General features: G+C 37.5%; 1 protein-coding gene across 3 annotated transcripts in view; it reads right to left on the reverse strand.

Annotated features, from left to right (window-relative positions):
• TRMT1L (tRNA methyltransferase 1 like) overlaps positions 1-15,626 on the reverse strand; it is a 53,746-nt gene that overhangs the window by 18,531 nt on the left and 19,589 nt on the right. For all 3 annotated transcript variants that reach the window (XM_027611351.2, XM_027611350.2, XM_027611349.2), the window contains 3 exons: positions 10,756-11,005; positions 10,140-10,352; positions 7,887-8,077 (listed from right to left, as the gene is read on the reverse strand). In XM_027611351.2, coding sequence (XP_027467152.1) covers positions 7,887-8,077; positions 10,140-10,352; positions 10,756-11,005 — 654 coding nt within the window. The remainder of the gene's footprint in view (positions 1-7,886; positions 8,078-10,139; positions 10,353-10,755; positions 11,006-15,626) is intronic.

The following is a 15,626-nucleotide window of genomic DNA, read 5'->3' on the forward strand; positions in this document are numbered from 1 at the left end:
GACCAACCAAAAAAACAGAATCTTAACTATAGAGAACAAACAGATGGTTTACCAGAGAGAAGGGGGGACAGGAGATGTATGAAATAAGTGAAGGGGATTAGGGGTGCACTTGTCTTAGTGAGCACAGAGTAATGTATGGAACTGTTGGATCACTATATTGTACACCTGAAACTAAGATAGCACTGTATGTTAACTACGCTGGAATTAAAAAAAAAAAAAAATTTTCCCAGAACTGAAGAACTCAAGTTTCTTAAAGGTCTCACAGATTACCCAGGGACAGTGAACTAAAAAAGATGAATTAATACACATATTATCACAAAATTTTAGAATACTGGGTAAACAAAGGATATGTTAAGACCATTCATAGGAGAAAAAAAAATCACAAAGGATTAGATATAAGAACAATAGCAAGGGGGTGCCTGGGTGGCTCAGTCAGCTGAGCGTCAGTCAGACTCTTGGTTTCAGCTCAGGTCATTATCTCGGGGTCATGAGATGGAGCCCCAAGTTGGGCTCCATGCTCAGTGCTGAGTCTGCTTCAGATTCTTCCCAGCCGCTCCACCCCTCACTCCTTCATCTGCTCCTGTGCACTCTCTCTCTCAAATAAATAAATAAAATCTTAAAAAAAAAGAATAGTAGACTTCTCAATATCAATACTGGAGGCTAGAAGACATGAAATAATAATACCTTAAGCATTCTGAAGAAAAACGATTTACAACCTACAATTCTATACTTGGCCACACAATCCTTCTCAGGAAGCTAAGGGAAAAAGTGCTCATTCAAAACAAGAAAACAGAAAAAGATAATGGAAAAATATATAAGGTCCAGACACAGGAGATTCATCAGGAGGAGAAAGCCAAAGCACATTTCCAGGATGCCGGCTAAAGGCCTTCAGTGGACTTAAAAATAAACCACCCAACAGAGAGCAGGAGCACTGTCTCCAGGGTGAAACTGGAACCCAAGGTTACCTGATGTACTTACCCCATATAGAAAGAAGCACTGAAACTGTAGCAAAGAGTTTAGGAATGGATTATGAAAAGTGAACATATACAAAAAAGGAAACAAAAACAGTAATTATTAATTCCAGAGTTATCAAAGAGTTGCATGCAAAAAGAAACATTACGGCGGCATATTAACTGGTTCATCTGTGTTGAAGCAGCCTTCTAAGATAGCAGCAAATGACTTCTGTCGCCTGGTATTCGTATGCTTGTGTAGTCCCCTTCTTCCCCTTCTTCTCAAGTGTGAGATCACTAGATCTAGAGTTCATTGCTAATTACTAAAATATGGCAAAAATGATGGATAGTATTAGATTAGGTTATGAAAGACCATGACTTCTGTCTTGCTTTCTCTCTGGTTCTTGCTGGATCATTCTGATGAAGGAAGCTGCCATGTTGTGAGCTGCTGGATGAAGAGGAATGTATAATTAGGAACTGAGGAAGCCTCTGAGCAGCCAGCAAAGTGGTGAGGTCTTCAGTCTAACAACCTACAAGGATGTGAATCTAGGCCACAGCCACGTGAATAAGCTTGCAAGGAGCTCCTTGCCCAGTCAGGCTTCGATCGCAGCCTTGGCAAACACCGTAACTGCAGCCTTGTGAGGGACCCTGAGCTAGCGGACCCAGCTAAGCCATGCCCAGATTCTTAATTCAGCAAAACTATGAGATAGTACTGTTGTTTTAAGTCATTAAATGTTGGAGTATTTTTTTACACAGCAATAGATAACTAATACAACTTTTGAATAATTTTGTATTTATAAAAATATAAACACTGAATATTGATTTAGCTAACACTGGAGAGGGGAAGCACGTGCATGTAACTGGGTTGGTTTAAGAAGCTGAATACTCTTCTTCCATGGAAGGAAGTTATATATAAGCATGCCATTTAGAAACAGGGATGTAAATAGAAGAAACAGCTGTGATTTTAGCTGGCAACTTTAGGGAGTATGGCAGGGATCTTTATTTCATTAAGACTATGGAACTGAGGCACCTGGGTGGCTCAGTTAAGTGTCTGCCTTCGGCTCAGGTCAAGATTCTGGGGTCCTGAGATCGAGCCCCACATCAGGCTCCCTGCTCAGCAGGGAATCTGCTTCCCCTCTCCCTCTGTGCTCTCTCTCTCTCAAATAAATAAATAAAATATTTAAAAAGAACACTAGGGAACTAGTTGACTTTTAAAAGATGTGTTACAAGTTGATAAAATTATAGAAATTTCTACGTGAGCTTCTTTGAAAGACATACTCATTTACACTCTTTAAGTCCTATATGATTGCAAGCAAAATGCAGAAAATAAATCATTTCCTTACAGCAATTTATTAAGTCAAAAATCCTTGGGGTGCCTGGGTAGCTCAGCTGGTTTCTGTCTTCGGCTTGGGTCATGATCCCAGGGTCCTAGGATCAGGCCCTGCATCGGAGTCTTCCTGCTTAGCAGGGAGCCTACTTCTCCCTCTTCCTCTGCCACTCTCCCTCTCTCTCAAATAAATAAAAATCTTTAAAAAAATCCTTTAAAATGTTTGTTTAAAAAAAAACTACTGTAGGTGAAAGTATAAAGCAAAATGAAAGATTTCTGTCAGAGAAGGAAAAGGGTTAGATTTTTATGGATTCGGGATCAAATTTGAGCAGAGTGTATTTGACTTTAGCTACTTGTTGATAATGTAAAACACAATACAGTGAGAGATGAAAGATAAAAAATTCAATGTAAGAACTGATTCATCATTTCTAAGGCAAGAATACCATCAGTAACACTGAGTATGAGGTAAAATGAAACACTGAGATTCTTTTTTTAGTGTGAGGTGAAATCCACATGACTGCTATCCTTTTAAACACTTAGGATGTCTATTATTTTTTATATGAAGGAAACCTGAATTAGGAAAAATGAAAAAAGAAACCACAGGCCACTAAACCATTTTCTTAGTTATCCAAGAGAACCAAAACTTTCCAAAGTTTCATCAAAGATATTTCTGAAAACCAGCATTTTATTTTATTCATTTATTTTTAAATATTTTATTATTTTTTTTTAAAGATTTATTTTGGAGAGAGAGAGAGAGAGCACACACCCACGTGCACAAGTGGGAGAGGGAACCCCAAACCTGCTGGACTCGATCTTACAACCCTGAGATCATGACCTGAGCTGAAACCAAGAGTTGGATGGTCAACCGACTGAGCCACCCAGGCGCCCCTTTTACTTTTAAGCAATCCTTACGCCGAACATGGGGCTCGAACTTATAACCCTGAGATCAAGAGTTGCAAGCTCCACTGACTGAGCCAGCCAGGCACCCCAAAAACCTGTATTTTAAAAAGTGAGAGTGGATTCTTTAACTCTTCTGATTCTGTTGTATTAAAAACAAGATTAGGATGGTGGGCTGAGCATTGAAACCCAACTTCTTTTTTTTTTCCCAACTTCTCTTCTTATTCTAAATCTCTAGATATGACAGAAAAGATTTTTTTTTTAAAGATTTTATTTATTTGACAGAGAGAGGGAGTGTGAGCACAAGCAGGGGGAGTGGCAGTGAGAGGGAGAAGCAGACCCTACCCCCCCCCCCACCCGGAGCACACAGCCTGATGACATGGGGCTCGATCCCAGGACCCTAGGGTCATGACCTGAGCTGAAGGCATCTTAACCGACTGGGCCACCCAGGTGACCCAGAAAAGATACTTTTATGAATAATTCCTAGATAGGGCCAGCACACATCCCAAATTGTTCCGTACTTTCTGAAAGCCTAAAAGCTGAGAGATCATACTACTGGAAAGAAAACCACACTGGAGAGAATAGCTATTAGAGGCAGAAAGAGCCTTAGGAGGGTACTCGAATTTATAAGGAAAAGATGAATGCAACTGGAGTAGCTCTAGAGCAACAGCTGCAGGGGTCGTTTAGAAAACTGTACTTGAAACAGCTGATTATATTACTCTAATTCATGATTAGTACATTACAGACAATATCTGCCTCCAGTTTGAGGTGATGAAGATGGGTTTAGGTTGGAGAAGCAAGACAGTGCCCTACATCTGATGAAAAATACTTATCTACAGACTCAGAAAGCTCAATGAATTCCAATTAGGATAAAAATAAAGAGATCCACTCAGACATATTGTAACTAAACTGCTTAAAGCCACAAAGAGAAAATCTTGAAAGCAGTAAGAGAAAAATAATTTATCAAGTACAAGGGAACAAAAATACAAGGACTGAATGACTTTTCATCAGAAATAATGGAGGCCAAAGGGCACTGGAATGCTATATTCAAAGTGCTGAAAGAAAGACTCCTGTCAACCAGTAATTCTACATTCAGAAAAAATATCCTTTAAAAAGGAAGGTGAAATAAAGACACCACCAGATAAATAAAAACTGGGAGAGTCTGTTGCAAAAATAGTAAAGGAGGTTCTTCAGATTGAAAAGAAATTAAATAGAGTAACTTTAATAAAATAGGACTAAAGAGCACTGGAAAGGTAATTATGTGGATAACTATAAAAGATGTGTGTGTGTGTGTGTGTGTGTGTGTGTGTGTGTGTGTGTGTGTATTCTCTCTTTTCCTGTCTTAATTCTTTGAAAATCATAGTATTTAAAAAATAAATATAATACTATATTGTTTGATTGGATCACCACAGATGTAATTAATATAAGACAAAAATAGCCTACAAGGGGAGAGGAACATAAAATTACATGAGAGCAAAGTTGCTCGCTTTTGCCAGTCTTCGGTCAATATTAACCTGAGGTAGCTCAAGATAAGTTAAAGGTGTATACTGTTAATCCCTGGAGAAACCATTAAGAAAATAACTGAAAAATATATAGCAAAAAAATCAGAGGAAAAATCAGCAGAGGAATTAAGAGGACACACTAAAAATATGTCTAACATTAAAAAAGGCAACAAAGGTGAAACAGAACAAAAAGACATAAAAGACATAAAAACAAAGAGCAAAAGAGCAGACATAAAGCCAACCATTTCAATAATGACATTTAGTAGGAACTGTCTAAAACTCTCATCAAGGGGCGCCTGGGTGGCTCAGTGGTTAAGCATCCGCCTTCGGCTCGGGTCATGATCCCAGGCCCCACATGGGGCTCCCTGCTCAGCGGGAAGCCTGCTTCTCCCTCTCCCACTCCCCCCCCCGCTTGTGTTCCCTCTCTCGCTGTGTGTCTCTGTCAAATAAATAAAATCTTAAAAAAATAAAATAAAATAAAACTCTCATTAAAAGGCAGAAATGAGACTGGATAAAAAAGTAAGATCCAAGATGACACTTATGGATTGGAAGTAAAGGATGAGAAAAATATATATGTCAATAATAACTACAAGGTCGTGTTTATATTAATATCATATAATATAAGCTTTCAGACAAATACCACAGAGATAAAGATGGACATTTCATAATGGTAAAAGGGCCATACATGAAGAATATAAAACAATTACAAATCTGAACATTTCTAGAGATAAAATGATAGTTCAAGACAGGCTAAGGAGATCTAGCATAGACATAATAATACAAAGGTAAGACAAATATTAGAATTAAATAAATATTAAAAAAAACTCTCTTAAAATGAAAGACTTGAAACTCTGAAGGGGTACACCATGATTTAGGAACACTTATCCCAAAAAGATATACCCTAGTGAAGTTACTGGACTTCAAAAATAAATATTCCTTTGGGCAGCCAGGCAAAATAATCATGTCACATAAAAGAAGGAAAAGTTACTTATATTCAGTGACAGACGACAATACACAACTTTTACAAGGCACTCAAAGAAACTCTAAACTCTTTTAAGTATAAAAGCTATGGGTAGTGAGCTTTAAACATGCAAGAAATTGAGGAGTATTCTGCCCACTCTTGACTAAACTCAGAAAGTTAGATTTAGTAAATTAAGAGATGGTTAGAGAAATTACGGCAAAAAGAGTGATGATGAGTATTAAACACGTTTAATGTACAGATTTTATTGGCAAAATAGAATATAAATGTTACATATTCTAATAACATATAAATGGTATAATGAGCACAAACTGGAAAGGGAAAATGGAAAATGCGAGGGTGATTACCTCATTTATGATGCCAAGAAGCCAAACTATATTACTTAAAACCAAAACAATTCAAATTTTGGAATACATATTTACTACTACAAAAGTAAAACATTAAGATAATAAATGAACAACAATAGGACAGATAAACCAGTATCTAAGGTAGTGAAAAGGCAGAAAGAACATTAAAAATTAAAAAAAGAGAATATAACCACAGAAACCAAGAAAATTAAAAAGGACCATTAGATACCACTTGGCTCAACTCTATGTAAATAATTCAGAAAAGCTAAAGCTATCCTGTTCCCAACAACTGAAAAGAAAAAAAAAGGGCAAAGTTGCAAATTCTTTCCAAGTTTAAACAGATTCCAAAGCCCAATCAAAATTATGCTAAAAAGGAAAACTATACACCATCTCATTTATGAATATTAAAACAAAGTTTAAAAAATTAACAAAGAGAATCTATCTTAAGAAAATACTTCCTGACCGAGTAGTTTATTCTAGAAGGGCAGAATGGTTCAATACTGGGAAATTTTATTAAAACTAATCAAATCAATAGACCTAAGAAGAAACACCACATAATCATCTCCACAGGTGCTGAAATACATGACAAAATTCAGCATCTTTGCTAAAATACAATAAAACTGGAAATGAAGAATACTTTCTTACCATGAAAAACGATAGGTATCTCAGATCCATGCTTGAATCAGAAAGGACCAGAGAGAACTAAAGGAACATGACAGGATGCCTTCCATTCTCACTAACAATTAACACTGTAGCAAAAGTACTTGCACAAATGAAAAGCATACAAGGTTATTAGGAAATCTGAAAACCACAACAGTATCTATCCTCCTTAATAAAATCAAAATAAAATACTAGCTGTCTATTCATTTACTCTTTTATTAAGAAAAAAGGAAGATCCCTTATCAGGAACACTCCAAAAACAGAGCTTTGAAGAGGTACTGTGGTAACAGACACTAAACACTAAAGATCCTCTGTAATCAAAATAGTGCAGTAGAGGTGTATGAATAGATATTCAACCACTGGAACAGAACAGAAAATCCAGAAACAAATTCAAATATATTCTTTAGTATAAGAAAGAGATGGTATTCTCACATTGGTGGAGAAAGGTGAATTATTCAATAGAACATAACCTACCCTGAATATAGAAACATGAAAATTCTTTCTAAATACAGACAAAATCCAGAATACATAAAATTCAATTAACTTTATAACAGCAACAAACTTCTGCATATGAAAGATTAAAAAAATAGATTTCAACAGAAGTCACAAAATGAGAAAAAATATTTGCAACTCATATCACAAGGGTTAAACTCTAATATCTAAGGAGTTCTTAAAACTCCATACTAAAACATGCCAAGAATCTAACAGAAAACAATGGGCATCTGTTTCTATGCCCCAGAAAAGCAAAACAGAAACAGCTTTATAAGGGCATAAGCTTCATCTTTTTCTTTGATCCCCATGCCTGGCATATAGTAGAGGCTCAGCAAATGTTTACTGAAGGAATTTTATATGGATGATTTTTATATTAAGCCAGAAACATAATTATTTTTTATAAAATTAGTGATTTGAAACACCCTAGACAAAGAAGTAATCTGACTTATGTTCCTAAAATTAGTGACAGTGGAAACTAAGTTATTTCTAGATGTTTCAAAAGAGGGCAGAGCTAGAGAGCATAAATCGTAGAGCATGAGTAAATAATTTTAATAAACTCACACGAATGTCTTGTCTGTTGATGAAAGGAAATCCAGTATAGGAAATAAAGTTAGCACTGTAATCTTTAAAATCAAAGGACAATAATATGTGTAATTAGGGATGTGATAAGGACTTATTCATTGGAGGCTTATACATAAACACAATATACAGTCAAGAGAAATTTGAATTTACCTTCTACCATATTACCAGCCTTCTGAAAAATTCTCTCTTCACACCACTGACAATGGATCAGGTACTGGATCTTCTTGGCTGTCTCATCTGCAGAGGTAGGCCCCCTCAAAACTCTCACAACAACCAACACAAAATGTTCCAGAGCCACTGCAAACAGTACCTCAATGCCTTTGTTACATCGGGCTGCAGCTCTGGAAAGAAATTTTTCAAATTATTTTGGGGGCTTATCATTTTTCTTTGTTTGGCATTATATTGACAATACTAACCTGGACAGGAAACCATGGATGGGTTATGGGAAAATAAGGAAAGTTCAGTTCTTAGTAGCAGTGTTTTTAAAAGATCATTACTGTAACTTTTACATAAACTGGAACACAGGTAATAAAGGATGCTTGGCAGAATCTTTAGCAACTAGACATTCTCCATTATGGTATCCTCTCAGTGAGACTACATCCTCTGATTTTCAATGTCATTTTGTTTCTTGTCATCACCACCACCCTTCTTCCTTTTTATCTACTTTTTTCTATAAAAGCTTCTTCCAAACAATGATTATTGAGGACTAACTACATGCAGGCTGGTATGTGCTGAATGTTCAGTGAAAAATATATAGGCAAAGTTTTTGCTATTAATTTTATAGACTTTTGGATTAAATTCTAATTGATATACCATTTATGTACTTAGTTTTCCCTCTGCAGTTGTATGTACTTAGTTCATATGTATTAATTTCAACTTGTTGATATTACATCATAAACAGTTTTAAGTATATACAATAGGTCCTTGGTGTGTATACATACTAGATATCAGAGTTTTCAGATAATTAGGAATAACACCAAAGGTATATGAAGTCTACTATAATCCATATTATGTTGAGGTAGGAATTTCAATCTAAATGCTGGGAATCCAGTGTTGGGGCTAGTGAATGAACTGGCTAATCATGCATTATCTATACTCTCAGGGTCAATTTATATAATATTATTCTTCTAGCAGAATATTCTGAATAAAGTGGGTGCTCAAAAAAAGAAAAAGCCTTTCTTTAACTGTTTAGAAATCCTGATGAAAAACAGAACTTTTTGTTTTGTAGGTAAGATCATTTTGCAGAATCAAGTTTATAAGCCATCATTTTAAAAGTTTACTTATGTTAATTTTTATTTTTGTTTTAGTAATCTCTACACCCAATATGGGGTTTGAACTCACAACCCTGAGATCAAGAGTTACATGCTCCATCGGTTGAGCCAGCCAGGCACCCCTATAAGCCATCATCTTATTCAAACTACGTAAATAAAGGAAATGAAACAGACATAAAACAATTTTTGGGGTGCTGGGGTGGCTTAGTCGGTTGAGCTCCAACTCTTGATTTCGGGTCAGGTCCTAATCTCAGGGTTGTGGGAGCATGCCCCGCATTGGGCTCCATGCTCGGTGCAAAATCTGCTTGAGATTTTTCTCTCCCTCTGCTCGAGCTCTCTCCCTCCCCTCACTCTAAAATAAACAAACAAACAAATAAAATCTTAAAAAAACAAAAACAAATTTTTCTGGGCACTTAGGTGACTCAGTTAAGTGTTCGACTCTTGAGTTCAGCTCAGGTCTTAATCTCAGGGTCATGAGTTCAAGCCCTGTGTTGTGCTCCATGTTGGGCATGGCACCTACTTAAAAAATGAATAAATAAATATAAAACAAATCCCACCCAAAAACCCCGAATTTTTCTCAATCTAAAAACAACGTTTGCATTTTCTTTTCATGGTGCTATCCCCCATCTACCCTACATTGTTAAAATAACTGATTTGACATTAACTTTCATTTTTATCTCTTCTTTCTTAAAACTAATTTTTTTATTAACTTTTTTTTTCAATTAACATGTAACGTATTATTTGTTTCAGGGGTACAGGTCTGTGTACAGCTTACACAACTCACAGCACTCACCATAGCACATACCCTCCCCTACGTCCATCACCCAGCCACCCCATCCCTCCAGCAACCCTCAGTTTGTTTCCTGAGATTAAGAGTCTCTTATGGTTTGTCTCCCTCTCTTAAACTAATTTTAATAAAACTTTTCATTGCAGAGTAAACTATTTTAGGCACAAAACTTTTAAATCAAAGTATAACAAAAACAACGTAAGATTACCAAACAAATCAAGATTATGGACACAAATACAGAATTTGGACTTTGTGCATATTTTGAAAAATGCAACTGGCACTTTTTGTAATATTATCTCTATCATATACCCAAACATACTAGGTACGTTGTTGTTAATCTGGTACCTTGCCACTGCAGCTACAACGATTCTGGCTGCTAGTTCCTTGTAATATTCAGTTCGGACAATATTACAGCCGTAGTGACGCCGGGCAACATGCTGTGCCTTGGCATATAAAGAACTAATATCTGTAGAAGTCACTGAAACTATGCCAAGGTTTCTTATATTTCTGAATGCAGAATCTAGATAGTTCACAGATGTTCCAAAAGGGTCTAGGTGTCTAAAATCAGAAAGAATACAGACATATTTAAAATCATACTAGTAATCAAAATGATACCACTATCATTATGTCTAATGATAAAATTCCATGGATTCAAAAGTACTTTACAAATCAATTTTAAATATATAATTCTGTTTTTAAATTAAGTAATAAAATGATCATATGATATGTCAGACATATAAAAGTGAAATCAGGCTTAGAAGAAAACTGTCATGCCTGGGAATTTTATTTCAAATGCTAGAAAATGTTCTTATTGCATTCCTTAGGCCAATGGAAAAAACTGTATTAATGCAAATAAACAAACTACAGCCTTATAGCCCCCCACCAAAAATCCAGCCAAGTTTAGAAAGTGACAAACACATGCACACATACACAAGTGACACAGCAAATTTCTTTCACTTACATGAAATCAAAGGATCTCAAATGCATCAGTACATTGGCATCCATTTTGGTCACCTGAATATTACCAAGGTTTTCCTCTCCTTCTTCAAGAATATCATCACTCTCTTCCTTTTCCTTACTGTCCACCACCACTTTCAGTTTGTTTAAATGGCAGTTTTCCTGAATCAGTGTCACAGAGTTCTCATTCAAGTCATTAATTGTAACCTTAACTGCACTTCCAAGATGTTTTGCCCATTGTAATCCCATTATCCCTTAAGAGAAATGTGAAGGAAAATGAATTTTAAATTATAGTAATTAAAGAATAAAAACAATATATAATATTTTATAAAAACAAAACCAAATTGTTTCAAAATCTTAGTGTTTTTGTAATCTTTTTTACTTTCTCACTACAAAGCCTCTGAAGAAAAGTTACCACACACACACGCACACACAAAATGTGTCTAACAGATTTTCATTAATACTTTTTCTAAAGCTTTTCTGTAACACATATTCAAATACAATAACCATGTTTGTTCTGATTATTTTGGGGACTAGGTTTTCTTTGTAAAAATTTCTTAAAATGGAATGCTTTTTTCAAACAAAATCTTACAGAGAAACCCAATATACAATATGAGTAAGAGTGGAGTTACTCTGCTTGGGGGATGGGAAGTTGAAACTCCTCTTGCTGAAGTTCACCTAATGCACCCAAATACGAAAACAACTTTAGTGGACCACCATTTTTTCAAACACTATACAACAGCATCATTGTGAATTAAACAGAACTACTCTGTATATGTAAGCAAATGATCAAGAATTCAGACAAAGAAAGCCTCTCCTCACAGGCTCCCTACACCTCCTGGATTAGTGCCGTAAGGGCCATTCGTTGCAATACAGGAGATGGTGGCACAGGCCCAGCCGCTGCGGATTAGAATCCTCTCTGTGCTACAAGTCTTCGCCAAAGTCTTCACTCACGTGGCTCATAAATGTAAACATTTAACATCTACTATGTGCCACGGTCTTTACAAATATTTTCAAGTTCTCATAACAAGCCTGTGATCAGTTCTAATATTCACATTTTTAGAGATGGGGAAGCATGCAAACTGACTGTTATGAACTGATTTAAGTTTACAAAGGAACATTACAAGAAAGGACTGAATAGCTCAGACATTAGCTTTAATGATTTCAGGTGACAAAAGAGTAGTTCATTGCAGCATTATTCACAATAGCCAAGACACGGAAACAACGTTAAGTGTCCACTGATGGATAAAGAAAATGTGATATAAGCACACACACACAATAAAATTACTATTCAGTCATAAAAAAGAAGAAAATCCTGCCCCTTATGACATCATGGATGGACCACTGGGGCACTATGTTCAGTAAAATGTCTGAGAAAGACAAATACTATATGATTGCACTTATATGTGGAATCTAAAAAAAACCAAACTCATAGAAACAAAGATCAGATTTGTAGGTTGCCAGAGGTGGGGGTGGGGGGGATCGAGGGTGGAAGAATTGGGTGAAGATGGTCAAGAGTCCAAAGAAGATATACAGATGGCCAACAGACATATGAAAAGATGCTTGATATCACTAATGATGAGTAAAAGGTAAATAAAAATGAGATATCATCCTTACACCTGTGAGAACAGCTAGAATCAAAAAGACAACTGTTGGAGGGAGGAGCAAGATGGCAAAGGAGTAGGAGACCTAAATTTCATCTGGTCCCAGAAATTCAGCTAGATAGTTATCAAACCATTCAGAACACCTACAAACTCAACAGATCGAAGAAAAGAAAAGCAGCAATTCTACCAACAGAAAAGCGACCACTTTCTGGAAGGTAGGATGTGCGGAGAAGTGAATCTGAGGCGATATACGGGAAGATAGACCGCGGGGGAGGGAGCCTCCGTCAGCCACTACTGGCAAGTGACAGAGCAGCGGGGCACTAAATTGGAACTTTTAGAAGTGCACTCCACTGAGGGATGTTGCTCCACTGGCTAAGCAGGGGGTGAAACCCTTGCTGGGACAGTGTGGTCTCAGGACCCTCGGGGTCACAGAAAGACCAGGGGTGCCTGACTGCAGCAGAGCTCCCAGGTATTGGAGCGGGGAAGCCGGCTGCAGAGACGGAGCCGAGGAGTGGGCTCTCAGCTTGGGGATGCCATAAACCGTGATCCGCGGCACAGTCGGGCCACTGGTCCTCCAGCAGGGACCCAACAAGCGGTAGATCCGGGGAGACTCCCCTTCCTCCCCCCAGGAGGAGCGGCGCAGGGAGCACACCACAGGGATCTGCTGGGTTTGGAGACTCCATATGGGGTTGGGTGCCAGAGATAGAGGGGTCGGGTGCCAGAGATAGAAACGCTTGGTCACAGGCCGGGGGAGCATGGAGTGCAGCCGGAGACCACGGAGACAGGAGTGAATGACTGCTTTTCTCTGGGGGCGCACTGAGGAGTGGGGCCCCAAGTTCCCAGCTCCTCCCAGACCAGAGATTGGGAGGCCGCCATTCTCACTCTCATCCTCCAAAGCTGTTCGGAAAGCTTGAAGGGAACAAAAGCTCCTGAGAGCAAACCCGAGCAGATCACTTAGCCAGACTCGACAAGGGCGGGGCAATTCCACCTCCCGCAAAGACATTTGGGAACCATGGCAAAAGGCCCCTCCCCCAGAAGATCAGCTAGAACAGCCAGCCAAGACCAAGTTTACCGATCAATGAGAATGGCAGAACTCCAGCCCTAGGGGAATACAGCACATAAAACTCATGGATTTTTTCCCATGATCCTTTAGTCTTTCAAAGTTAATATTTTTAAATTTTTTTTTTCTTTTTCTATTTTTTTAGTTGGCTTTTTCTTCTTTCCTTTTTCAACCAACATCTTACCAATTCCTTTTTTAAAACCTTTTTTAATTTTCATTTTTACAGTCATATTCTATCCCTTCATTGTAGTTAACCTTATTTTTTGTATATATATATGTTTTTGTTTCTTTAAAATTTTGGGATACAGTTTCCTCTAACAGACCAAAATATATCCTAAATCTAGTGTAAGACGTTGTCCTAGTCTCCTGCCTGATCACATTCTCTTTCTTCAACCAATTTCTTAACAATTCCTTTTTAAAAATCTTTTTTAATTTTCAACTTTACAGTCATATTCCATCCCTTCCTCGTACGTACCCTTATTTTTATATATATATATGTTTTTCTTTCTTTAAAATTTTGGGAAGCAATTTCTTCTAACAGACCAAAACACACCCGAAATCTAGTATGTGGCTCTGTTCTATTAACCAGCCTGATCATATTCATTTTCTTTCTTTTTTTTTTTTTCCCTTTCTTTTCCCCCAGTTTCGGGTCTCTTCTGACTTGTTTAGTGTGTATTTTTCTGGGGTTGTTGTTACCCTGTTAGCATTTTGTTCTCTTATCCATCTATTCTCTGGACAAAATGACAACACGGAAAAACTCACCTCTAAAAAAAGAACAGGAGGCAGTACCGACTGCCAGGGACCTAATCAATATGGACATTAGTAAGATGTCTGAACTAGAGTTCAGAATGACCATTATAAAGATACCAGCTGGGATTGAAAAAAGCATACAAGAGGAGCATTTGGGTGGCTCAGTCAGTTAAATGTCTGCCTTTGGTTCAGGTCATGATCCTGGGGTCCTGGGATTGAGCCCCGCATCATCCTCCTTGCTCAGCAGGAGTCTGCTTCTCCCTCTCCTTTTGCCCCTCCCCCTGCTTGTGCTCTCTGTCAAAGAAATAAATTAAATCTTTAGGGGAAAAAAAAAGAAAAAGAAAAAAGCATAGAAGATACTAGAGAATCCCTTTCTGGAGAAATAAAAGAACTAAAATCCAACCAAGTCGAAATCAAAAAGGCTATTAATGAGGTGCAATGAAAAAATGGAGGCTTAACTGCTAGGATAAATGAGGCAGAAGAGAGAATTAGTGATACAGAAGACCAAACGATGGAGAATGAAGAAGCTGAGAAAAAGACAAACTACTGGATCACCAGGGCAGAATTCTAGAGATAAGTGATCCATAAGACGAAACAGTATTAGAATAATTGGGATCCCAGAAGAAGAAAGAGAGAGAGGGGCAGAAGGTATATTGGAGCAAATTATAGCAGAGATCTTCCCTAACGTGGGGAAGGAAACAGGCATTAAAATCCAGGAGGCACAGAGAACCCTTCTCAAAAATCAATAAAAATAGGTCAACACCCCAACATCTAATAGTAAAACCTACAAGTCTCAGAGACGAAGAGAAAATCCTGAAAGCAGCTCGGGACAAAAGTCTGTAACCTACAATGGTAGAAACATTAGAAGGGCAACAGACCTATCCCCAGAGACCTGGCAGGCCAGAAAGGACTGGCATGATACATTCAGAGCACTAAATGAGAAAAATATGCAGCCAAGTATACTATATCCAGCTAGGCTGCCACTGAAAATAGGGGAGGTAAAAAGCTTCCAGGACAAACAAAAACTAAAAGAACTCACAAACACGAAACCAGCCCTACAAGAAATATTGAAAGGGGCCGTAAAAGCAAAGAGAGAGCCTAAAAGTAACATAGACCAGAAAGGAACAGAGACAATATACAGTAACAATTACCTTACAGCAATAAAATGGCACTAAATTCATATCTTTCCATAGTTACCCTGAATGTAAGTGGGCTAAATGCCCTAATCAAAAGACACAGGCTATCAGACTAGATAAAAAAACAAGACCCATTGATACACTGTCTGCAAAAGACTCATTTTAGACCCAAAGACACCTCCAGATTGGAAGTGAGGGGGTGGCAAACCATTTACCATGATAATGGACACTAACAGAAAGCTGGGGTGGCAATCCTTGTATCAGACAAATTAGATTTTTAAACCAAAGACTATAATAAGAGATGAGGAAGGACACTGTATCATAC

This window comes from Zalophus californianus, chromosome 10 (assembly GCF_009762305.2).
Source record: "Zalophus californianus isolate mZalCal1 chromosome 10, mZalCal1.pri.v2, whole genome shotgun sequence".
NCBI classification, from domain to species: Eukaryota; Metazoa; Chordata; class Mammalia; order Carnivora; family Otariidae; genus Zalophus; species Zalophus californianus.